Source organism: Pistacia vera, unplaced genomic scaffold (assembly GCF_008641045.1).
Source record: "Pistacia vera cultivar Batoury unplaced genomic scaffold, PisVer_v2 Contig398, whole genome shotgun sequence".
In the NCBI taxonomy this organism is placed as follows: domain Eukaryota; kingdom Viridiplantae; phylum Streptophyta; class Magnoliopsida; order Sapindales; family Anacardiaceae; genus Pistacia; species Pistacia vera.
Window position 1 is genome coordinate 56,683 of NW_022196221.1, and position 25,962 is coordinate 82,644.

Here is a 25,962-nt window from a genome sequence, read left to right on the forward strand (position 1 = left end):
CAATTAGTCAACTTGCAATGAAACTTATCTACCCAATAATGGGTATTGCATGTCCAATTATAAGTTGATCAATTGTGAACTATCACGTTAGAGTTGTGAAAAAAAGTTTATAAGATTAGATCGTAAGTCAATCTTTATTGTTTTAATAATTCATGTTATTAATGTGGGGTTTAGATTTCGAATACAAGTTAAAGATTCTTTTAATTTTTAAAAAAGAAAAGAGAAAAACCACAACTTATTTTTATTCCTGTATTAAATAGTTGTAAGACCCTTCTTATTGACATTAGATTATAATTATATTATTAATTCAATAACATTATCTATTAGATTAGAATAAGCAAATATTATAATATTATTTAAAATTCCAATTCAGTTTTATAGACATTTCTTGATATTCAATGTGTACCACAAGTCCACTGCACTTAAATTTAAAGAAAAAGAATAGATATTGCATAAAAATGTTTATTTGAATGTACTGGTGGTGTGAGTTGTAATGTAACTGAGCCGGTAACTTAGAAATTCTCCACTGAGAAACCAAGGACTTATTCCTTGTGTCCAGACATGTCCACCTCACAAATAATAATTATAATTACCAAGAATTTAGTGAACCCACACGCCACAGCTGTCTGTTTAATCTTTTACCAAATGAAGGTTAGATGCTGTTAATTTAAATATCACAAAGACAGAGACGTCATATACATTCAGATTAAATGAACACCATGGAAATTGTAAAAATAAAGTAAAGTGAATAAAGATGAAAACCATTGTCTGGTTTCTCAGTAAGAAGCGCACAAAAAGTTAAAACAGACGAGCATATTCTTGATAACTAAACCATCAGTCCTTTTAAACGTTATTTTTTTTTTTTGAAAGGATTTCATTACTACGCTACGCTGCTACTTTACTGGTATACATTAACAAAATAGAACTGATTCTCTTTTCATCTACAAGACTCGCCAATGGACTCAACACATACCAATCCATTGTTTGTTTTAGGTTCTACTTTTCTACAAGAAGCTCCTAAATAACTGTATAATTTATATTTAACAGAAACCATTAACATTAATACACCCCAGGGTAAAAGAATTAACGCCTTCGTAAACACCTACTTAAACCCTTCAATAAGATTTTTAAACCCCTCATAGCCTGAACAGTTACACAACCCGCTATTCTATTCTGCTTCTTCTACAACATGAGCTTAACAAAACAAACTAATCTCCTTCTTAAACCCCAATATCTCTTCCTCCTCCGTCGCCTCTCGACCGAACCCACTCCACCAGCACCATCACAATCACCATCGCAACGGCCACCTCTACAGGACTCTGAATCATCATCATTAATAAGCGAAGCAGTAAACCTCCTTCTCCAAACCCCACATAATGAATGGACCTCCTCTTCTGAACTCAATCACCTCCTCTTTTCTTCCTCTCCAACTCCTCGTCTTTTCTTAAAAATCAGCCGTCACTTTCCCTCCTCTTCACAAGCCCTCACTTTCTTCAATTATATCAAATCCAACTCACTTTCACAACAAAACACCCAAATACTCTCTTCCACCTTTCAAGCCATTTTCGAGCTCGCCAGTCGTGAACCGGATTCGTATAACAAGCTCTGTGACCTTTATAAGGAATGCAAAGACCAAAATGTTCCTCTTTCTATTAATGCCGCCACACTTCTCATTCGCTGCTTTGGAAAGGCCAATATGGTTGATCAGTCGCTACTGGTGTACAATGAACTTGAGCCCAATATTAAAAACACTCATATACGCAATGTGTTGATTGATGTATTAATAAGAGACGGGCGGTTTGATGACGCGCTCAATGTGCTCGACCAAATGCTTCAGCGGGAATCCGAATTTCCGCCTAATGATGTTACTGGGGATATTGTTTTCTACGCGTTAATGAAGAAGAACCGCATCAGGAGGAATGTGAGTGATGAGGAAACAGTTAGTTTGGTGTATAAATTTGGTGAACATGGAGTTTTTCCTAACGTGGTTTGGTTAACACAGATAATTTTCAGACTTTGTAGAAATAAAAAAACAGGTGTAGCTTGGGATGTTTTGCATGATTTGATGAAATTGGGCGCTCCTATAGAAGTGGCTTCTTGCAATGCGCTCTTGAGTGGTTTAGGAAAGGCTGGGGATTTTAAGAGAATGAATCAGTTATTGTTGGAGATGAAGGAAACTGATATTCAGCCGGATGTTGTGACCTTTGGAATTTTAATTAATCGGTTATGTAAATCGTGGAGAGTTGATGAAGCTTTAGAGGTGTTTGAGAAAATGAGTGGAAGCAAAGAGATAGATTGGGTTCCTATTGAACCTGATGTAATCATTTATAATACTTTGATTGATGGATTTTGTAAAGCAGGGAGGGTAGAAGAAGGATTGGGTCTGATGGAAAGGATGAGATCACAAAACAGTTGTAAGCCTAATGTTGTTACCTACAATTGCCTGATTGATGGGTTTTGTAAAGCAGGCAATATTGAGAGTGGGCAAGAGCTTTTTGATCAGATGAAGGAGGAAGGAATTGTGCCTAATGTGATCACTCTAAATACTTTGATTGATGGCATGTGTAGACATGGAAGAATCAATAGTGCAGTTCAACTTTTCAAGGAGATGATGAGGAAAGGCTTGCATGGTAATGCTGTTACTTACACGACCTTGATCCATGCTTTTTGTAATGTTGGCAATATTCAAGAGGCAATGGCATGGTTCCATGATATGTGTCAAGCTGGGTGCTCTGTGGATGCAATGGTTTACTATACCTTGATCTCTGGTTTGTGTCTGGCTGGAAGGGTGGATGATGCCAGTGTTGTATTATCTAAGTTAAAAGAAGCTGGTTTGTGCCCTGATATTGTGTGCTACAATGTTCTGATTGGTGCGTTTTGCAGGAAGAAAATGTTGGATAAAGCTTATGAGATGCTTACAGAAATGGAGGCTGCTGGAATTAGGCCTGATTGTGTCACGTATAACACTTTGATTTCCTATTTATCTAAAGCCGGGAACTTTTTAGCTGCTCGTAGAGTGATGAAAGAGATGCTTAACGATGGTTTTGTGCCTACTGTTGTTACATATGGAGCTATAATACATGCATATTGCTTACACGGAATGGTGGATGAAGCCATGAAGATTTTCACAGACATGAGTTCTGCATCAAAGGTCGCACCAAACACTGTGATATACAACACTCTGATAGACTCACTGTGCAAGAATAATCAAGTAGAACTTGCTCTTTCTCTAATGGATGATATGAAAGTTAAGGGGGTGAAGCCAAATACTACGACGTTTAATGCCATGTTTAAAGGCCTTCGGGAGAAGAATATGTTGGATAAAGCATTGAAATTGATGGACAAAATGACTGAGCATGCTTGTCATCCTGATTATGTATCAATGGAGATTCTTACAGAATGGTTTTCTGCTGTCGGTGAAACAGAAAAATTAAGAAAATTTGTGCAAGGATGTGAGGTTTCTGCTGCCCCTGCATAGAATGGATGTAGTTGAGAGGTTATGATTTCTGGAAATTCACCTGCTGAGTTGGGCCAACCCAAGAGATATTTGAAAACAATTTCAAGCTCCAAATTTTCTGAGCCTATAGTTTCGCCATTCTGCGAAATTTCAGTCCTTGCTGCATATACCCTCCTGCAGTAACTGAGGGACGAGCTATTTATTCTTGGGATACATGTCATGTGGCCTGAGATGTATGCAATTCAATTTTTACTTTTGACAATAAAGGAGAAATGCTAGTAATCTGATGTTAAATTTTCTGATTTGCTCATGTTTTGGTTGTGGATTACATGCCGAGGATTGGTATTAATAATAGTAATTTGATGTACATGTTCAAATTAGTCTATTCCAACAAGAATTGTTTCTGAAATAAGTAGAGCATACGGAGTTGCATTTACATGAAAGAGGAATCCAAACAGATAGGTGCTGTAAAGTTGGTTAAAATTCTGAAAATGGTTGGTGTCACTCTTTTTTCAAAATGATCACTTCCTTGCCAGTTGCCGTGGATCTGTAACATCTGTTGATAATCTGGAAAATGTTACTGTATCAGATTTCTATCAACTAATCATATTATAGAATTTTTATTATATCAACATTTACATTCTAATCTCACAAACTTTATCCAACAACCCTAACGTGTCAGTTCGCAATTAGTCAACTCGCAATGAGTCCTGTCTTCCCAATAATGGGTATCATCTGTCTAATTGTAAGCTGATCAATTGTGAACTATCACATTAAGGTTGTAAGAGAGTTTATACGATTAGTTCATAAGTCAATCTTTATTGTTTTAATAATTCATGTTATTAATGTGAATTCAAGTTAAGATTCTTTTCATTTTTAAAAAGAAAAGAGAAAAACCACAACTTATTTTTATTCCTATATTAAATAGTTGTAAGACCCTTCTCATTGACATTAGATTATAATTATATTATTAATTCAATAACATTATCTATTAGATTAGAATAAGCAAATATTATAATATTATTTAAAATTCCAATTCAGTTTTATAGACATTTCTTGATATTCAATGTGTACCACAAGTCCAGTGCACTTAAATTTAAAGAAAAATAATAGATATTGCATAAAAATGTTTATTTGAATGTACTGGTGGTGTGAGTTGTAATGTGACTGAGCCGGTAACTTAGAAATTCTCCACTGAGAAACCAAGGACTTATTCCTTGTGTCCAGACATGTCCACCTCACAAATAATAATTATAATTACCAAGAATTTAATGAACCCACACGCCACAGCTGTCTGTTTAATCTTTTACCAAATGAAGGTTAGATGCTGTTAATTTAAATATCACAAAGACACAGACGTCATAAACATTCACATTAAATGAACACCATGGAAATTGTAAAAATAAAGTAAAGTGAATAAAGATGAAAACCATTCTCTGGTTTCTCAGTAAGAAGCCCACAAAAAGTTAAAACAGACGAGCATATTCTTGATAACTAAACCACCAGTCCTTTTAAACGTTATTTTTTTTTTTTTTTTTTTTTGAAAGGATTTCATTACTACGCTACGCTGCTACTTTACTGGTATACATTAACAAAATAGAACTGATTCTCTTTTCATCTACAAGACTCGCCAATGGACTCAACACACACCAATCCATTGTTTGTTTTAGGTTCTACTTTTCTACAAGAAGCTCCTAAATAACTGTATAATTTATATTTAACAGAAACCATTAACATTAATAACAGTGACTTGTCCACCCAATTAGATACTGCCGGCAGCGGTAGCAGCGCTGTTCGCAACCCAAGGAAGTCCAAAATTCGCCGGAAAGTTATCGGAAAAATTCTCTCCAGAGGCGAATCCCTCTAAACCCACAAAGAAATCATCACTAATTCCAACATCTGAGAACCCAAGATCTTCTTCTTCTTCATCTTCTAGCATATCTAGTTCTAGTTCTCTGCTTTCCGTATTTGTACTTTCAGGAACAACTTCTTCTTCAACTTCTAAGGAAGTTGTTGGAGAAGAGGAAGAGAAAGTGGGTTTGTCTGAAGAAGAAGGGGGTTTGTTAGAGTCACTAGTGGTGGTGGTGGTGGCGGTGGTGGTTTGGCCTTGAGGCGTCACGGGTTTCTGGCGCGTGCTGCCGGCCAGTGAGTTTCGGTGGGTTGGTGCTGGGTGGTTGTGCTCAGCTGTGTATGTTACTATGAACATACCCGGATCCGATCTGTTTCGCTCCACTTGTTTACGGGCCAAACACCCCTTTGAACTGCTACATCTGTAATAACCCCTGTTGTTCAATAAACAAACCAAACCTCAATCAATTACACCAAAATTACCCCAACTCATCTTACACTCGTCACATATAACACATAATATAAAAAAATTATGAGATATAATTTTAGGTGCACATAATTGTTGAATTAATGAACTCAATTAAAGACAAACCTTGGATAAGGAGAGCCTTTGATGGGTTTCTGGCCATATTTTCTCCAAGCCCAAACGTCTGAAGAAAGACCCTCTTCTGGAACTTGGCAAACCCTCTTCTGTTGATTCTTTCTGCAGAAAAATAATAAAGAATATACATATGTTAATATATATCTCAGCTACAAAATGAGATGATTTTAATGTTTTTCATTCTTAGTAGGACAATATAAACCAACAAAAAAATCTACCTTCTTTTGGATCGAGGAGTATGAGAATTTGCAGTAGAAGAAGTGGCTACAGAGGGAGCATGAGACTGCTTAGGCTGTTGTTGTAGTTGTTTGAAGTGTGTTCGGTCCCTTGAAGAATTCATAGCGGAAAGAGAAGATATGGGTTTGCTAACCATATTACTTTTTGGTGAAATAGGATTAGATTTAGGAAAGAATGGCTTGTAAAGGTCATGCAACTCTTCGATGGCATTTCTTGCTTCAAAAGGGTCAACCAAAGAAAAAAGAGGAGCAACTTGTTCACAAGTAGTGAAAGAAGAAAACCAAGATTGAGAATCAAAAACATCCTTGAAAGATGTAGTAGGTGAATTAGTGACGGTGGTGGTAGCGGTGGAGGTGGTGTTGCAGCCTCTGACCACCGCATGCAGATCCCAGTCTACCTCCATGGCTTCTAAAATCTTTTAGAGACAAAGGTCTGTGAATCTGTACCTGGCTTCTCTGCTGCTACTGTTTAGAGAAAAGAGAAAGAGAAAAGACACACAGACAAAAGAAGGCGCTGACTTTTGAGAGGGAGAGAGGAAGAGGCAAGACAAGAGTGGTGCAATAAGTGGAAAAACAATTATATATATAAAGATGTATATAGAGAGAGAGAGAGAGAGAGAGAAATAGTGTAAATATAAAACACACAAAAAAATGGAGACATAGAAACAAGTAGTTTTGGTTTTGTTTTAAGAAAAAGAGAGAGAGAAAGAAATAAGGGTTGGCATCTCTATGTTATCTTGTCCTTTTCTCTTTTAACTTTCAAACATTGAAAACCGGAAATGGTTTTATGGTTTTGTGTTGACTTATGAAAATGTCAAACCCCAATCAAGTTTGGGACTCTTCAATGAAAATTGAAAAAGTCCACACGCTCTGCTGGAAGCTCGTGAGTTACCGACACAGGGAAAAAGATTAAAAGTGGAGGCCAGTTAATTTGGGTGCTCCTATCAATTTCGGTCAGTACTGGATGGGATGTATCCACAACCTTCACGCGCTTACTAGACCCTGCATCACACGCTTCTCATGCCTTTATTCCATGTTTCAAAGTTGGGAATTAACAGTTTTTTTTTTTTCAATTGATTTGTTTACCATATTTAAGTATTTGACAACACAAATTCTAAGCATTTGTAGGTAATTCCCATATAGGCAAACTAAATCAAATATTTAACTTTTCTTCTTATGGTTAAATAATAAACCCTTTAATCACTGGAGTTTGTTATACCTAAAGATTTTGTGCTCAAATCCTTAAAGAGGTGATTATTGGGTTTATTCAAAAAAAAAAAAAAATCAAATATTTAAAAGTTAAAACATTAATCTTAGTAATGGATATTAAAAAAATAATATTAACTGTTAGGTGAAGAAGGAGGCAATTTGTGCCAAATTTAGGCAAACTAAATTAGCAAAGTGGATGCCCAACAACTTGATTTGGCAGGGGACACTTGATAGATAGATTAAGACAGCAGCTTGATGTGAATGAATATGAAAGCGCGCAAGTTTAATGAATGTAAATTTAAATTAGGATAACACATTTCATTAATTTTATCTTACAAACGAGATGTATTAGTTTTTACAAACGAGATGTATTAATTTGTAATTAGCTTATTTATAATAAATCTAATTTAATTAAATGCTAACTAATCAATTACATACTATCATGCATTTACTAGAGAAAATTGGGAAGTGTCAACCTATTTTTATTTTTTAAAATAATACAAAAATTATTTCTCCATTTCACTTCTCACTTAATTTTGCTTCATCCACCACATTATTCCCTTCCCCTAGAACTGGACAGAGTAAAAAGAGTAGAAAAAAACCGAAATGCCTGTGGCCGCCACGTGTGTTGTAGGTAACGAATTTGCTTTCCATAGACGCCAAAAAAGTAGGGTTTATCCAGTCACTTAGATCGACGGCTTTAAGTGGGTTATAGTTCACACTATCAATGTTGTTGAATGAGGCGCGTGGCGTCGCACGAGATAAGGTGGTGAAGTGGCACTTGACAGCTTGCAGATTTTGTGGGGCCCGCCGTCTTTTGGCAAAAGTCATGCCGTTAGCAGCAGCATCGCGTGCCTCGTGATTCAATGTGAAACAGCTTCTTTTTTCTTCAGAATCCTATGATACAACAATCTGACGGTTAAGAATTCATTCAATATGGTTTGATCTGCACCGTAAATCAGATTCTTTATTCCACTCTTTTGACGGCGGATGATTCGCTGACACTGTCTTAATGAACTTATGCTAATTGGATTTACGAGACGTTCAGACGTGGGTAGCACGAGGCATTCATATTCAATGGGAAGCGTGTGGGGTCGATGTCTCATAGGTGGGCCTGCTTCCTACTTACAATTTGCAAAAGTCAAAATGGGTTGACCCGATCTTAATGCACCGGGGATTCAAATTATTTTCTGTTTGACCAAATTTATCTATATATTTCTTTTATATATATATATATATATATATATCTTTGTTAAGGTGTTTTGACTAATTAATATATTATCCTATCAACTATCAAGTTGTCACTTGAACACTGGATCCGAACATGGGCATGCCGATTTTCTCTTAATTCTTCTTGGAACATGTCAACATGAAAAAAAATTAATAATAATAAAAAAAAAAAATAAGGAGAGAAGGGAAATGGTAGGAAAGAAAGGCAAAAATCTCATAAGATTTTGAATTTGTATTTCAAAGTTTAATCTTTTTGTTTATTTCCTTAGACTAATTGATTAGTTATATTATTGGATTTAATGACGCAGCTAATCGATTCATCTGAAACTAGTTCTTTCAAGATTTCATCAGTATTATAATGCAAAGTCAGTTTGTTAAGTAAACATGTGCTGAGAGATTGATTCTTTAATATTGACAAAGCTTTTTGCATCAAAACAAAGGAATGAGTTCCACAAAGTAGTGATAATGGTGGAGATCGAAGAAGATATGAAGCATTTCTAGAATTGGACCAGCACCACCACCAACGAGTCTATAACACATAAGCTGCCGGCTTACTCTTTTCTCTTTTTTTTTTCTTAATGCTTTTTTTAAGGTATGATATGTACACTGATATTGATAGATTTGTAAAGCACTTGCTTTTAAAAAAAAAGGGGTAGGAATGGGGTTTGGTTGGTAGAGATATTTTTATATCTTTCTTCCTAAATATATTGATATTGTGGGGGGATTTAGTCAAGAGTTGTCGATTTGGTTGGTCAAACATTTACTGTCAAAACAATATATTTCTTTCATTTTAAACTAGTTAGGATTAGAACGGAACGAGAATTCAAGATTTTCAGTTTCTACGTTAAAAGATTAGATAGACGTATGGGTAGATAGATAGAGACTGGAAAAGATTTGGAATGGAATGTAGTGGACAAGCCACGACGATTGATTATAGTGGTGGCTGTGGGGTCACTGACAAGTTTGATCTTTCATTTTAGGAGTGGGTTATTTTGAGAGCTTTTTGTGAGAGGATTATGTATCATGGGTTTGGCACAAGGGAAGGACCTATAAGTGATAGATAGCTATGGATGGACAACTTAATCTCCACTAAAATTTTCTTCGGCCATCTATCCCTCTCAATGTACCAATTTCAAAGAGAGAGAGAGAGCACTTTATAGTGGGTGAGAGAGAGGCTGCCAAAGTAGTGAAATTACAGGAGGCACCCACCACATTAAGGTGCAGTGCCAAAGTGTCTTAATCACTGGCTACACTTTTTTGTAATCCCATTTATGATTCGATGAACTTGATAGAATTATATAACCTTTTTATTAAATTTCAGCCTTCATTTGTGCCGCCTCCATTATTATTCATTAGAGGGCAGAGGCTATCCTGACCTTACGTGTTGTGCTCAAGCCCATACACATGACATGACCATCCCCAAATGCCCAAACACGAAACTGTAAAATTTTATGATAATTTATATCAGGGGATTAGTTTATCAATTCCATAAAATCTTCTAAAGAAAGTCCACTAACTTATTCCTATACTACATTCAACAAAACCATCATGTTTTATTAATTTATTTTATATCTACTTCTTTTAAAGACAACCATCGTGTTTGCATTAAAAAGAAAAATCCAGAGTCGCTATTTTATCGTAATTTGTAAATGATAATAATCTACAGATTTTAACAAAGATATTACATACTTTAAGCCATCAAAATTATAAACCATCTGCTTCCTTAAGTGAACACTGATTGAAACATAGGGCTCTTTCGTCTTTTCTAGTTTTCCATTTCATTTCTCCAATGAATTTCTAGGATATAAAATATAATGATGACATGGTTCAATCTTGCGGTGCATCAAAAATAAATTTAGAAAAAAAAAAAAAAAAAAAAAAAAAAGAAGAAGAAGAGTATAAATACGCATCATTAAATTCTAGTATGTAACGCACACTACAAAAAATCACCCTTCACTGTCACTGTTTCTCTCTAAAAGTTATCATTTACAAAAGGCACAAACCAAGGCACAAGATACTTTCCATTTTGAATTGGTCAAAGCAGAAACTGCAAACCTAAAGAATAAATTAAAGTAATACGAGACCAGGAAAATACAACTATTGTGTCTTCCCATTCATATCTTAAAAAATATATACTCAGAAAGGAGGAAAAAGTTAAGGAAAGAATTAGAACACGAACTCTCTGTTGTACCCTATTCTCTGCATGGAGATGACTAAGTTCTGGTGCCACCAAAATCAGGTGTCACTTCTCTAACCCTACTTACTTCTTGATGTCAGAACTTCAAGAACTTTGAAAGGTTACCTTCATATCAGCATGCCACTTCTGTTTCAACTGCTTGTCCACAACGAACTAAGCCTGGTTGCAAGCTTTGCACTTTTATAGTCCTCCCTAAGCTGAATAAACCTGAATCAGCAGCCAAATCAAAATTTAGGTTCAATAGAAACACAACATAGAAAAGGAGAGAGGTGTACCAAAAAGTACTAAAAAGATAACAAAGAAGAGATCGTGAATAAACTACAAACACAGACATATACATCATGTGAGATAAGAAGTCCTTGTTAAATATGCCAAAGAGAAATGTTTCCATTTAAAACTTGGAAGTGTGATTTTATAATTCTTTATCAGTTATAAATCACCTCATAATGAAGGGAAAAGGCATTTGTGCTCATAACTTGTAAACAATAAATTTATACATATTTTATAAGGTTTACCATAACACATCAAAGAGAAAATTTGTCCCAAGGAATATTACCTGATGTGCTCTTAAAAATTCAGCACTAATAGTAAGCAACAACATACCTTTGTGCATCTTTCCGAATACTGGGTGTTCCCTCAAACAAAGTGGAGAGGCTTTCAGGAGCAACAATGAAGACATTGGCCATACTGGAGACCAGCATTTTATTAGTACATTGAGATAGAAAATGCTCAAATACAATCTCAAAACCTTGTAAAATTTTTGCAACTTACATGCCCAACAATTCAAATTTCTCATCAACAGATGGAGCATTAAAACTGCGCACAAATTCTCCATATTCAGTTATATCACGTTTCAGGCGCAATCCCCCACTGCAAAAAAGCAAATCAGAGAGATAGAAGAGAAACAGAAAATGTAAAGATGTGAAATGACTTGGTTGTGCAATAGAAGGCACCATATTATTAAGAAGTGACATAAAACAACTAAAACAATGGAATAGAGAACACATTTTTGTTTTCACTGAACACAGATTACTTCTACAGGATAGTCATCAAGGATAAGAAAATTTCCCCAGTCTCTAATATAGATGCACAACACAACAAAAACCCAAAAACAGTAACTGTAGGAACCTAGCAACTGGAAAAAGAAACACAAAAGTCGCTTTAACCAAATTGCGTCTGCTGAGTATGAAACTGAGCAGCTTCTCTTACTGTATGTTATGAGTTATGGCAATTGCTATAGTGTAACACTAATTACTCATTGACTATGTCTTATAAAAGAACTTATATCATTTCTTTAGCTAATAACATACTCTAAATTTTTTCTTATTTTGAAATAAACTCTAGAAACAATTCCATGCATATTTACCTAATAGAAATTAACAAGACACAAATTAGAGCGATTAGCATTACCTGGGATTAAAAGTGAACTTCTGCCAGTGATTAAGCAAGCCTTTATGCAAACGATTTCCCTGGAACAATGAACATCACCATGTTATCACTTCAAACTTTGTACATAGATACTAATTATACTATTGCTTGAACTCTGAAAAATTACATCACCATCACCCACAACTTGAGGGAGAAAAATAATTTACATTAAAGAAATGAAATGCTAACATCACCACATCACATTGTTTTAGGATGGAATTGGCACAAGTGGAAGTGGTTATGATGGATATGAACTGATAGAAGAAATATCTTGATGGGTTAAAAGGCACTCTTTTTCGTAGAACGAATTAAAATCAATCCAATTTAAACATACAAATCATGTTTATTAAACAAATGCATCGTAACTCACTCACGCAAGCATCCATGGCTAGGAAAGTCAAAGAAATAATGTATAATAAATAGGAATCTTCGACAATAAGAAATATCATACCAATTCAGTCAGAAACACTTGTTTGTTAAGACCTTCTAGTGCTGTGAAGGCACCCTCAAGCACACGGGAAAGGTATGCAACAACTCTATAAAAGACAGAAGAGAACATTATTTGGTATCAGGAAACAAGAGGGAAATGAAATGTCTTACTTTGATTACAGTAATATGTGGCAGAAGATACTATCTCATAGCCAAAAAGTTAGATATATATGTGTGTGTGTGTGTGTGTTATGTATGTATGTATGTATGTATGTATGTATGTATGTATTTGAATATGTAGCATTAAAATATATAAGATAAAATAAAGTTCAACCATGCAGTGTCCTGAGCCCCCCTCAGGCATCAGCTTTATGGTTAAGTTTAAGTTTAAGTTCAAGTTTCTAGCAGCACAAACCTTGTGCAAGCATTGGTTGGACGATGATCAGGAGCAATTCCATCATCAGGCGATCGATAATCTGTTGCCTTTTGTTCTGCTGAGAGCAATCGTTCCACCTGCATAGGAGATTTACCATATGAGGTAGAAAAACAGAGAGCATAAAGCAAATATGTAGGATCTAGAGGCTGGAAACACATTTAAAATGTCAATGAACGAGCAGTAATATCTGGGGAGAAGCAATTATAAGCAACTAATAGACCAACTACTTAGATGTGTGATGCTAATAGTCTAATATAGTTGTGCCATGTGTTATGATCCACAAAAACTTTAAAACAGTGGACCTAATAGAGTAAAAAATTAAATGCTGATAACCGACCTCTGCCATCACAGTTTCAATGCATTGTTGAAGCCCTTTATAAGCAGCAGCCTCTGCACTGGACATAGCCGTTGCCATTTCTTCGCATGAAGCAGCGTGTGCACCATCCACAGGTAATAAAAGCCGAGATATAGAATTCGCAAAGTACTGCAGATACAAATTCAGTTCAAATTGGTTTCCCATACTCTGATTAGCTAATTTGACTGCAATTAATGAACATAAATGCAAAACAACATACTTGCTGAACTATTGCCACACTACTACCACAACGCTGTACTGCAACCATGAAAGATCTGAAACTGCTTTCACCAGCAGCAGCAGCAGCTTCTGCCTACACATCAACCAATCAATCTCCATTATGCAACTATTTTCCAAGTAAACTACACATGCATATCATAATAGAGCGCAGACAGTTTAGAATTCATAAATAGGGTGTGATTAGGTAGTTACAGCAGAAGCAGCTGCAGCCGCCACTCTTCTACTAAGGTTTGTGCCCAGCACAAACCTTTCCCTCAAAGCTGCAGCTTCGGTGAGGCTGTCTCTAGCCCGTTCAAGCCCCTCTGTTATATACTGGCTGACCTGAAAAACAAATATCTAAGTACCTATTACAAAATTCTGGAAAATCAATGCACTTTGTTTACCAACTTACTTGGTCCAGCAGGCAAGTAAACACTGCTTTCACATTGGCTGCAAGGGTGGCTGGCTATAAAAGGCACGTGAAAATCAATTAGTAATAATACACATAATATTTGAAAAATTCAGAATACAGAAATATCCATTCTTACTATGTCACTGAACCATAAATTTACAGCACATTCTATTTTTTAAAATTTCCATCTTGATTATTACTAGACCCAAAGTTATCAAGCCCCAGCCTGTTTTAGTAAAAATTCTATTTTTTAAAATTTCCATCTTGATTATTACTAGACCCAAAGTTATCAAGCCCCAGCCTGTTTTAGTAAAATTCATGACTAGTTCGCTTACTGAAAATACATTCTATTTTTTTTAAATTTCCATCTCAATTATTACTAGACCCAAAGTTATCAAGCCCCAGCCTTTTCTAGTAAAAATCATGACTAGTTCTATGCTTACTGTTTATTTTCATTCATTTCTATTGCTTTTGTCGTATCCCAATGCATCTGCTACTTTATAAAGCACATCTCAAATACACACTTGTAGTCATCTCATGATCCTCTAATATAGTTGAAGTACAGGAAAAATAGGATGTTTCAGTCTTGACTTGCAATTATGTTGTTTAGTAGTTATATGCATCCTATGTTCCAGGACATATTCTAGATAGCCTATAGAGGAAATCTGAATTTTCCATCATGAAAACCAAATTTGGCAGACATCTTGTATAGGATCATAAGTTATAAAATTGTAATATGAATTGCAGGAGCATATATATTACCTCAGATGAAAACAAAGTGCATCTGGATATTGCTTCTTCATTCCAGCGCACAAACTCCGTCACAACTGTAACTGATATCTGCTGGTGTGAAGAAGCTATTGAAGCTCCTTTAGAACGCCCAATGGACCCTGTTGATTCTGAGAGCTGCTGGCTTTCAGCACGCAATTCTTCCATCTGTAAGGATTACTCTAGTTATTGCCATGTAAGCAAATGACTAGTGATTCTAATCAAAGAATGATGCAACTGATGCAAACCTTTGCTTGATACAATTGTCTTAGAGAAGCTTGCTCATGTTCGGGATATTCTTCCTTGTGAGCAGTAAAAAGGCATTCTGTGACGCCTGAAACAACAAAGTTATCCATCAGTCAGGATTTCATCAATACCTGAAAAACTTAAATAGGGCCTGTAAGGTAAAAGTTAAGAAAATATTCATGAGGGAGTAAGAATCTTGATAACTAATTTATTACCCTCAATATCCAAATCACCACATCCCACAGCTCGTAGATCTCTAGCAAGATCCTGCGTCTTCTCATATGCCACAGCTAACATTCTAAGATACTGAAACCTCAAGCCAAATAAAGAAAAATTAAAAATCTGATTATCGTTTTAAACTTTCATTTACATAATTAATGCAGCCCAGTAATTCTACTCACTAACAGAAGTCCGCCTTCTTCCATAGAAGGTAGGTTCACAAGAGATGGCTTCACTAATAACTTGTCCAGAATGGCTGTAACTCGCTGCTCCAAAACTCGCTACATGTGGCATTGAGAAAAAACAGATGTTATTAATAATTTACCAACACAATTTGGTATGTGATATCTGAATTTGAATGTAATAACAGAACCCAAGGAAAAGGAAAAAAAGCAGAGCATTAAACAAATGAAGGTCAATTTCTGCAGGGTACCTGAACAAGTATACACATGACATAATTAGGCGAAGGGAATACAGCTGTAATTGTAGCTGCTTCTTTCCGCACAGTATCTGCAATGGAAACAACAATGATATAGGAAATCTGAAAAAATTCGATCCCAGGATCAGATCAATGATTATCCACCAAACCTGTAATTTCTTTGTACAAGGAAGAAAGCCCACGGGCAACGTTGCTGGGACTAGCTTGAGAAGCCTGATCACCTAGAACTAATCTGACATCTGCATTCATGACTTCCACATCAATGAACATAGGGCGTGTTGCCACATAATGTTGCATAGCACTAGTACCCCTGTTAAACTGTATTGCAATATGATATTGACCAATTAGAAAGGAATAAGATTCAACTGATACCAGGGAAACTAGACAGAAGGCTGATAGTGAAAAAAAGAAAAGGTTTTGGGTTGTTTAACAAGCATACAAATACAGAGTAGAAAGGTAAGGACTTGAAAATAGCCACAGAAAGAGAGAGGGATCACTGTACAAACTCAAAACCAAGTGCAAAAGTTCCATAGTTTTTGAAGACTATTAATTACAGCAAATCCCATACCTATTAATCAGAGAACACCCTTTAAATTATTCCAAGTGGAGAAATAATTGATTCTCTCACTCATGCTTACCAAGAAAAAGAAGAAACAGAAACAGCAAGAGACCAAAATTAGGGAAGGGAAGAGCTTGACCAATGAGGTCATTAGAAAAAGAATCACCTGAGATAAAATTTTAGCACATTCAGCCATGGTAGACAACTCTCTTCTCTGTGATGCTGCATCAAATCGAGCTAACAATCTGTTCTCCAGTTCTACACAAAGGGTAAGATAACACAAAACTTAGTGATTGAATAATTGAAGGATAGGAAAACCTTATCAAACAGAAAGCGGACTCCGTCAAAATCTTTTCCTCCCCATTCCTTTGCTTCAATTACAGAAATTCTCGGATAAAAATGAATGGCAAAGACAAGTAACATAGGGAGCAAAAGAAAATTGGAAAAGAATTTAGTAGAAATAAACCCATAAGCAATTGATAAGTGATCATTATGTCACAATAAAATGTTTCACATGAATATTAATATACTTTGTGAGAATACAATGTTTCATATATGAGGATGGTGTGCATTTGCATTGCCCACAATTAGCCACAAATGACTCATTTTTCTATGATCGTGCATCAAATGAACCCTCCCAAAAGAACATTAAAACTAAAAAGAGTATAGTACAGAAGTAGATGTACCACTGCAGTAACCACACAAAGAGTATAGTACAGAAGTAGATGTACCACTGCAGTAACCACACCCAAACCCCCACACCCCACCCCCGCCCCCCCCCCCCCCCTCTTCCCTTCCCTTCCCTTTTTTATAAAAAACATACCATTGCAGTAATCTTGAAGATTAGCGACAGCAACTTCTAACCCTCTGCTGGCAGTTGCATTTCCAATATCTGATATGCCTTGTCTTCCAATATCTTCCTCGGCAAAAGATCCTAAAATCAACAGAGTAGCAAAAGTATTAATTTTTCATTAGGCTGAAAGATGCATGAATACATAACACAAAATATTAACCCAGACACAAGACCAAGTTCTTTGCTATTAAAAGGTATCATAACTTTCATCTCTGTTATTGGGCATCAACCAATCTTACTGTACAAAGTCATCTCTCACTCTCTCCAGCCTAGAGAAAAACTATTTTTACCATTATAAAATAGCATAACTTTCCTTTCTTATTGGGTATCAACCAATATTCCCACAAACAAATGGTTACTTCTCTCTCCCTCTCTCTCTCTCTCCAATATTACCACAAACAAAATCAGTCATCACTCTCGTTCTCTTAATCGACTTCTGGGATGCACATTTGAGTTTATAAAAGAAGATAAATTGTTAAACAAGAATGAGAGAAACATGTTTTGGAACAATTGTTTCTTTCACCGATTTTATAAGCAGACCACTAGAGGTGTGGACTGGATAGACAAAGACAGTCAAATCAGCATATATGGTTAATATGATGTCATGGACAAAGATGCTAACTTATAAAAGGAACAAAGATGTCTCACTCACTATTCTAGCAGGAAAGAAAAAAAACAGGGATCATGAAAAAAGAGCCACAAGTTTAGAGTGTACATCATGCCCAGAAAAAACAGACATGAATTTATCTTGTGAAATATAGCGCCAACTTACGCAATTTCTCTGCAATTGATGCAGCCTCGGCAACACGACTGTCATCAGAAAATAATGGTGAAAGTTCCATTAGGTCTCCTGGGCTGCTATTAAACTCCATCAAGTACTGCAGGGTTTCGATTGACAGAATGTTAAAGCAATTAAAAAAAAAAAAAAAGGAATGCATACCTTTTACTTTCTTTGATAAGCAAAAGTTATTATTACAAAAAACTAAAGGGGAAAAAATACAGGATTTAATACAAGCACCTCTACTTAATGGCTTCTACAAGGAAAGAATCTCAAAATCAGTAAAAGAAGAGGAAACAGACTAAAAAAGTTACAAAAAGATCCTTCCAAAGAGGACTACAGACTTGCTAAGAAATCTGATTTAATTTCTTACTAAATTTAAAGCTCGATGGTACCTTAATGAGGTCAATTGTTTGACTAGCAGTTACGCGCTGAGCATCTGCACTCTGACAATAAATATCCATCCAAATAAAAACATAAATTCAAATAAACTAATGATATAGTTATACAAATACAACAAGACTAGCATGAGCAGGATCACAAGCATAGAGTAATCCATAAAACAAACCTACCTGTAAATGATCTCCTATTTTAGCAGCAGTCTGTCCAACACTTGATATACGTGAATCTAACCTTGCAAAGCTATCAAACAAGCCATCTACACCTTTTTCTAGCTGAAAAACAAGATACATGGTAACTGTAGTAAAAACTATGGCTCAGATGTAACTCAATGTCAGTTTCAGAAACATCAAATTTCATAACTCAATGTACTTTAGCAATTACAGTTTCTAAAAATGCCAAACGGCAGAAGAAGAAACAACACAAACATGTATTCAGTTTGAACAATAGCATCCCAAGAGGTAAGCATCCACTCTGGTAAATGTTTTCTTAGGGCTGTCTTGGATGTACAATAAAATTTTGTTAGTTATAGTACATTTCAATTGGAAAATGCAAAAAAGGTTCCTTTTTATAGAATATGCGACCAAGGAATGATTACTTGAATAAAAGAAGTAAGCTCAGGACTTTATATGTTTTTTAATTTTTAAAAATTTGATAACGCCAGCTTCTTTGGTATGTTTATCAGTGTATTCCTGAAATGATTCGAAGGAAACAAACCTCAGCAAGTGTCTTGCGGTGCTTAGAATCTTGGATGGAAAGCTCTTTCTTGAGATTGTAGAGTCTTCCATCAATCTGAAACCACAACTCAAGAGGGAGAAGAAATTAACTCAGAACAAAATCTCAATTTGTAGTCCCATTACCTAAAAACCCAAAAAGTCATACCTGTTTTCGAAGGTCAGTCAACTCCCCACAAGAATCCTTGAACAGAGATAAGAGAGCATCCACTTCTGGAAAAAGTGGAGCAGGAGCAGATAGTCCTTGCGAAAACTTCAATGCATCAGATGGGGCCCGTTTATGCCCATTTGGCAAAACATCATTTCCACTAAGGTTACCATGCCCATCCACTGAATCAGCTTCTTCTTCTTGAAAAGATGGCAGGAGCTCGTTTACCAAGTTTCCAAATAGTGCATCAAAAGAAAAATCACCCTGCGAAATGAATTTGCAACTTGAAGTTAATTTAAAGTACAGATGCCATCAAAACTTAGATAATAGTTAAGACCTAAAAGTAAAACAGATCAACAATGTCCATCAACATATTACCTTAAAGTCGTCTATGTCGAGAATAAGTGGTGATGATGATTTCGGAATTCCATCATTCCTGGTTCCATCTCTACTCTCTTTCATCTGGTTCACGTCAGTAATAATCACAACCATATAACAATAGATCATCAGCATTCAACAACCATCTCAAAATTTTACCTCGTACACACAACTTTTCAATATATTAAGTGGAGGGGGGGAAAAAAAAAAAAAAAAAAAGCCTAGGCAAAGCTTAATTAATGCAATACATACAATAACGACTGCTGATAGCTTGCATGAATAAGCAAACAGATGTCTTCACTCTAATAATAAGTCAAACACAACTAAAGAACACGATGTAATTTTATTCCTCATAAGTCAGAAAGAAAAGAATTTTAAATGAAAATCTAACCCTAAATTTATAGCTCAACTTACACAAATTCACTTAATTAATATCCAACTGTGATCAACAACTGTAAACCTGATTTGATCAAACAGTTCAGTGAGAATCGAAACGTTTCAACAAATCATCACGTCTATAGTTTGAAAATTACAAGAATTTTACCCCTCCGTGTGACTAATTCGACAACAGTTCCTATAGAACAACATAAATCTGGGAATACAATCGAAAAGAAAATTCATCTTATAAAGAATTGTGTAAGCGGGAAAGGAGAAATGGACCTCTTCGTCAAGTGATGAGCGAGCGAGAGAGAGACACGCAGAGACGATACAGAGATTGCTTGCGCTTTCTTGTAAGCAAGCTTTGGTTGGGTAGATCGAGCCAGGTGATGGAGAAACGAACAAAAACTACGATGAAATTGTTTCTTTTCAAGAATGACGGTTTTGACCTTGTAGTGCCACAGGAAAATAATATTTATATTAGTTGAAGTGGAAAGCCAGAACAGAAATTCCAATAAAGAAAAAAATAATAATTGGAATTTTATTTAAGATTACTTAAAAGGTGAAAATTAATATAATATAACGTTATTTAAATCTATTAAAATAATAAAAATTAATTTCACTTTAACAATCTCAAAAAGCTTTATAATAAAATCCTCTTCAATAACTATTGCTTTTTATTTTTATAAGAATCTTATTAGAATCATTCATTGAACTTCATACATAATAAATACATGACTGATTTTATATTTGTTGAAAGCTTTGTTCAATACTGTTGATACGTGATTTTGACACCAATGACTTGCACGTATAAAGTATTAAGCTGATCTTAGAAATTATATATGAATGATTATGAAAGTTGATTATGGTGTAGAGATTATATATGTTTGCAGAAACATAAATAATGGATTAACAAAAGAGATTTTTATAGTGGTTCGGATGTTTAAAGCGAATCTCACATTCACTGTTATTTTATTATTCTCTGACTATTTTTCTAATATTGCTTGCAAGGGGTACAAAAATTGAGAAATACTTTGTTTACAAATAAATAATGAAGCTCATGCTTGTACCCAACTCTCATATGCCTAGCTTCCTCTTTCGTGAAGAGAGGTGCCCATTTATACCTTTGAGGTCAATGTAATAAGCGTTTTTGCAAGTTGTCTTGATACATGAAAACCACTTCTTAATCCTTATCTTAAAATAGGATAGGATTGATATGAAATATCTTTTTGAGACAGTTTGGGTTTTGATAGCTAATACCACTTTATCTTTGAGTGTTTGCTAAGCTCTAATTGGTGGTGATGACATCAGTATGTATTTGGAGTGCGTAATTGCACTTCAAAAACTCATGTCTTAGATCTGAATGGTTGTCATACTATGCCTGGCGTGATTTGGTGTTGAGAGCTAGAACTACAATCTGAGCGCTTGGAGTAATCCAAAGCTAAGTGCGATCTAATAATTGACATAAAATGTCTAGTAGATGAATTCCTGTAGAGAACTATGGTAGTGTATGCCCTAAGAACCAATCATGTTGTCGGTTTCGGGGTATTATATCTTGTAAATACTCTTTTGAGAATAGAAGAAAGAGTTATGATTTCACATGTAGTTTACTGTTTCATTTATACTATTTATAATGCATGTGAAATGTCCAGATGATATGAATCTTTAGAAGATCAAATCATCGAAGTATTCCCTACATAAGTAATGTTAATTGGGCAATAACATTGTATAGTAGGCATGTTAAATGCCTTCATTGAATATCATGTGATAGTATTACTGTGAGTAATTGTAAGAGGTATATCAGTAGGGCATTAGCATGGATAAAAGGTTGGTGAACTATTTATCGAATATGACCGATTATGATAAATCACATAGACATTTAGAATGTTATCAATGATACATCGTAAGATCGTACTAGTGTACCACTAATCCTTAGACTTGAGACATCACGATTGGACTCGACATAGGATGCATATGATTCTTAAGATGTATGTACACGAGACTAGTCATGTTTTGTGTAAGAAGTCGGTGTGATCATATGTTATTCATGTGCGATGACAAGTGATGGTCAAGATGAGATCTGTTGACTCGAAATAGTTTGGTCTTGAATTCTCAAACGAATGTCAATAAACATTGGAAAAAGAAAATCTCTGGCCAGAGTACAAAATATTCATATGAAAATGAGTTTTATGATGACATGTTCCATTGTATTGATTGATAATTCAGATAAAGATTAAGTTAAGGGTTTTGACACACCATTAATCGAGATTAGACGACGAAGGGATTTTACTACATAAAACGTACGATTAGGAAAAAATGTTCATTGGAATTTAACTTCTTTGTAGCTTAGGGGTTATGGAACATTGCTAGATGTCTACCATAATCAGTGGGAGTTTCGATCATAAATAGTTATGATGAAACATATCGAATTGTGATATTGGGCCCATGACTAGGTTACAGTGAACCTAAGTGGTCACACCTAAAAACCAAGTATGAGAAAAGAGAGTAATACATATCGTTAAAGGTTAACGATGTTCAGATGTAAACTTGTGCATCCGAATTTATGTATTGGTGATAAATGATTACTCATGGGAAGTTAGCACTTACCAAGGGTAATAATGTAATTTGGTAATTATTATATTAGATTCAATAATAGACTAAAATATATTATTAAATTGGATTCAAGAATGTGTTAAATATTAAACGGGATTATTTTATGTGACATAAAATTATAAATTTGTTTAAATCAATGATTTAATATTAAAGAGTTAATATTAAATTGAAATTATTTAAAGGACTTGAAAATAATATTGAATTTGTATTAAGCGCTAATATATGATTCATATTAATTTAAGAACTTAAGAAGAATTTCAAATTATAGTAAAATGGTCATTGTATATAAATAAGTGATATTCTCAAATTTAATCTAATTTTTCATTTTGATTGAAAATCTCTCTCTTGATCTTTCATGGTCGGCTCTCTTTTCTTAATCTTGGAGTGGACTTTATTTTGAGGATTTTTATCAAATTTGTTGAAAATCTTGAACTCCTTTTCAAGTTACAAAAGTTATAAAACATAAAAGGTAACAATTTCACCATTTTTAGTTTCAATAACATGTCATATGACCTTATACCATGTTTTACACCAATTTTACCCTTTCTAAGCATGAAATCTTACAAACTGAGCATCAGATGCCCAAACTTGCGACTCAAAGGTCCTAAATAGACAAGCCAACTTAAATAGCTATAACTTTTTATCCAGGAGGAGTTTTGGAGCCCGTAAGATATTCATGGAAAGCTCGTTCTGAGCTCTACATCATGGCAATAGGTAAACTCGGTTGAGACCATTTTCAGGGCCAAAATCCAATATTTCGATGCCATTTTGAGTTTTCTACATGTTTTTTCTAATGCTAACAGGTGGTCGCGATCTAAGAACCGAGAACTAATCGCGATATGAGCGTTGAGAACACGATCTGAGAGTTGAGAACACGATCTGAGGCTGCTCGCAATCTCAGAGCTAAGAGTTGATTGCGATTTGAGCAATCTGAAATCTTAAAGAGCTTAATATGTGCACGCAATCTAAGCGATTTGAAGCGCAATCTGAAAGATCTGATGCGTGCGATCTTAGCGAATGAGCGAGCTTATGAGCTCGATCAGAAAGCATAAGGAGCTCAATATGAAGCGCAAGGAGCTTTGATCTAAGAACTCGATAGTTATTTCCACCATGAGAGCTTAAAAGCTCTTTGTGATCTGAGAGCACAAAGAGTTCAATTAGAAAGCGTATAGCACAAAGAGTTTGATTAGAAAGCATGAAGCTTCATCTGAGAATACAATGAATTCGATCAGAAAGCCCAAAGCTTGATTTGAGAACATGAGGAGTTCAATCCAAAAGCGCGAAACTTGATCTGAGAACTCAAGGAGTTCGATTAGAAAGCGCGAAACTTGATTTGAGAACTCAAGAAGTTCGATTAGAAAGCGCAAAGCTTGATCTGAGAACTCAAGGAGTTCGATCAGAAAGTGCGAAGCTTGATTTGAGAACTCGAGATCAACGATCTAGGTTGCTCGGAAGCATGATTTAGGTGCTTGGAAGCATAGTCTGGCCGCTCGGAAGTACGGTCTAAACGATTTGAACTTATGATCTCAACGATCTTAAACGTATGATCTAGATGCTTGGAAGCACGATCTGGTTGCTTGGGGGCGCGATCTGATATGAGAGATTTTAGCTATCTGGCCACGTGATCTGAGAGCTCTGATGCGCGCGATTTGATCTACCCACTCAATCTGAGAGCTCTGATGTGCGCGACCTGACCACGTGATCTGAGAGATATGATGTGGAACATGCTTTAGTATTTTTACGATAACTTGAGCTGTAAACCTCATATTTTGATGATTAATGGACCATCGAAAAGCTGACTCAAAGGGCTACAACTCTTGCGTTTTTGCTTTGCCAAATTTAGACTTTATCATGCTTAGATTTTCACATTTGATAATGTGAAGATTTTGAGGCTTGTTGGAAAAACATGGAGAGCTGATGCGAATCATGTCCTTTAGCGTTAAGCTGTTGATGCGTGATTTTGACACCAATGACTCGCACTTGCAAATTGCTAAGCTAGTCTTAGAAATTACACATGAATGATTATGAGAGTTGATTATGGTGTAGAGATTATATATGTTTGCATAAACATAAATAATAGATTGACAAAAGAGATTTTTATAGTGGTTCAAATGCTTAAAGCGAATTCTACATCCACTGTTATTTTATTATTCTCTGACTATTTTTCTAATATTGTCTGTAAGGGATACAAAAATGGAAAAATGCTTTGTTTACAGAGAAATAATTGGGTGTGTTTGGTTTATTATTTTGGATAGGATTTTGGGAATAATATTGGGTAGTTGAATATGGGAGTATTACGAGGTAAACTTTAAAAATTTCTAAAAAACCACATAGGTTTGCTAATTTAACTAAACACCCCAATATATAAAATTTTTGTAAAATGAAAAAAACACCCCTACCATTGCCAGAATTTGGCTGAAAAATTGCGTTACGGCACAGACCGATCGGATCTGTGTCGTAACGCGTCGATATGGCCTTTTCTGTCCAGATCCACTACGGATCTGGCCGAAAAAGGCCAGATTGAAGGCCAAATGTGGCCGTCGACATCCGCAAACTGTCGTTGTCGGTCAACGACGACCATTTCTTTGGCCGTCGCTGATGGCCAGATCGGTGAATTACTGGCCTTTTCCGGTCATGGTGTAGGCCGTTGTAACAGATTCCAGCTACCACCGATGGTGGTTGCCAGAATCTAGCAAGTATGGGTTTAGGGGGTGTTTTTGTTATTTTTTAAACTTTTTTTCTGGGGGTATTTAATGAAATTAATAAATTTAAGGGGTCTAAAAATAATTAAAAAAATACAATAATATTTCTCAAATAATGTGCCAAACAATATTTGGAAAATAGGATTGAGAATATGGATAATAATATGAAACCACACGCATCCAATGAAGCTCACGCTTGTGCCCAGCTCTCATATGCCTAGATTCCTCTTTCGTGAGGAAAGGTGCCAATTTATACTTTTGAAGTCAATATAAGAGTGTTTTTGCAAGTTGTCTTTACATGTGGAGATCATTATTTAATCCTTATCTTAAAATGAGATAGAATTGATATAAAATATTTCTTTGAGGCAGTTTGAGTTTTGAGGGTTAATACCACTTTATCTTTGAGTTCTTGTTAAGCTCTAATTGATGGTACTGACAACAATAATGTGTATTTTTGGCATAACAAATACAATATTTCATATTTTTATTTTTTGATCTTTAAGTATAACAAATGGCAATATTCAGAGATTTACGATCTTTTAATCAGATTATTTAATTGGAGCCCACGTAATCTATTTAATCAATTTCTAAAAAGCGTAAAACCTGAAAGAATTTGATTTAAATTATTCACTGTCATATCATTTATTCATTCACTTTTGGAGAAGACGAGTTATTAAATACAGTTTACCTT

General features: G+C 35.3%; 3 protein-coding genes across 4 annotated transcripts; 1 reads left to right on the plus strand and 2 right to left on the minus strand.

Annotated features, from left to right (window-relative positions):
- Positions 1–976: 976 nt before the first annotated feature.
- LOC116141371 (WRKY transcription factor 22-like) lies at positions 977–6,768 on the minus strand. 2 transcript variants are annotated; one of them, XM_031426882.1, is made up of 4 exons: positions 6,125–6,768; positions 5,898–6,008; positions 5,186–5,739; positions 977–1,051 (listed from the first exon to the last, which is right to left on the minus strand). In XM_031426882.1, the coding sequence occupies exons 1-3, from the start codon at positions 6,544–6,546 to the stop codon at positions 5,220–5,222; spliced, it is 1,053 nt and encodes a 350-aa protein (XP_031282742.1). In that variant the 5' UTR covers positions 6,547–6,768; the 3' UTR covers positions 977–1,051; positions 5,186–5,219. The 2 variants fall into 2 exon arrangements, with proteins under 2 accessions (XP_031282742.1, XP_031282739.1); XM_031426879.1 differs by lacking the exon at positions 977–1,051 and having other exon boundaries at positions 4,877–5,739; positions 6,125–6,767.
- On the plus strand, positions 1,157–3,899 carry LOC116141370 (pentatricopeptide repeat-containing protein At5g28460-like). The gene has a single exon (XM_031426878.1). The coding sequence runs from the start codon at positions 1,190–1,192 to the stop codon at positions 3,476–3,478; it is 2,289 nt and encodes a 762-aa protein (XP_031282738.1). The 5' UTR covers positions 1,157–1,189; the 3' UTR covers positions 3,479–3,899.
- Positions 6,769–10,490: 3,722 nt separating the features above from the next.
- Positions 10,491–20,415, minus strand: LOC116141369 (exocyst complex component SEC10b). The gene is made up of 25 exons (XM_031426877.1): positions 20,239–20,415; positions 19,579–19,662; positions 19,201–19,464; positions 19,036–19,110; positions 18,492–18,593; positions 18,315–18,365; positions 17,914–18,019; positions 17,112–17,222; positions 16,455–16,546; positions 15,879–16,047; positions 15,724–15,800; positions 15,473–15,571; positions 15,287–15,377; positions 15,074–15,159; positions 14,820–14,993; positions 14,058–14,111; positions 13,859–13,987; positions 13,647–13,739; positions 13,409–13,555; positions 13,051–13,148; positions 12,658–12,742; positions 12,189–12,247; positions 11,550–11,648; positions 11,382–11,465; positions 10,491–10,985 (listed from the first exon to the last, which is right to left on the minus strand). The coding sequence occupies exons 2-25, from the start codon at positions 19,660–19,662 to the stop codon at positions 10,910–10,912; spliced, it is 2,505 nt and encodes an 834-aa protein (XP_031282737.1). The 5' UTR covers positions 20,239–20,415; the 3' UTR covers positions 10,491–10,909.
- Positions 20,416–25,962: the final 5,547 nt, after the last annotated feature.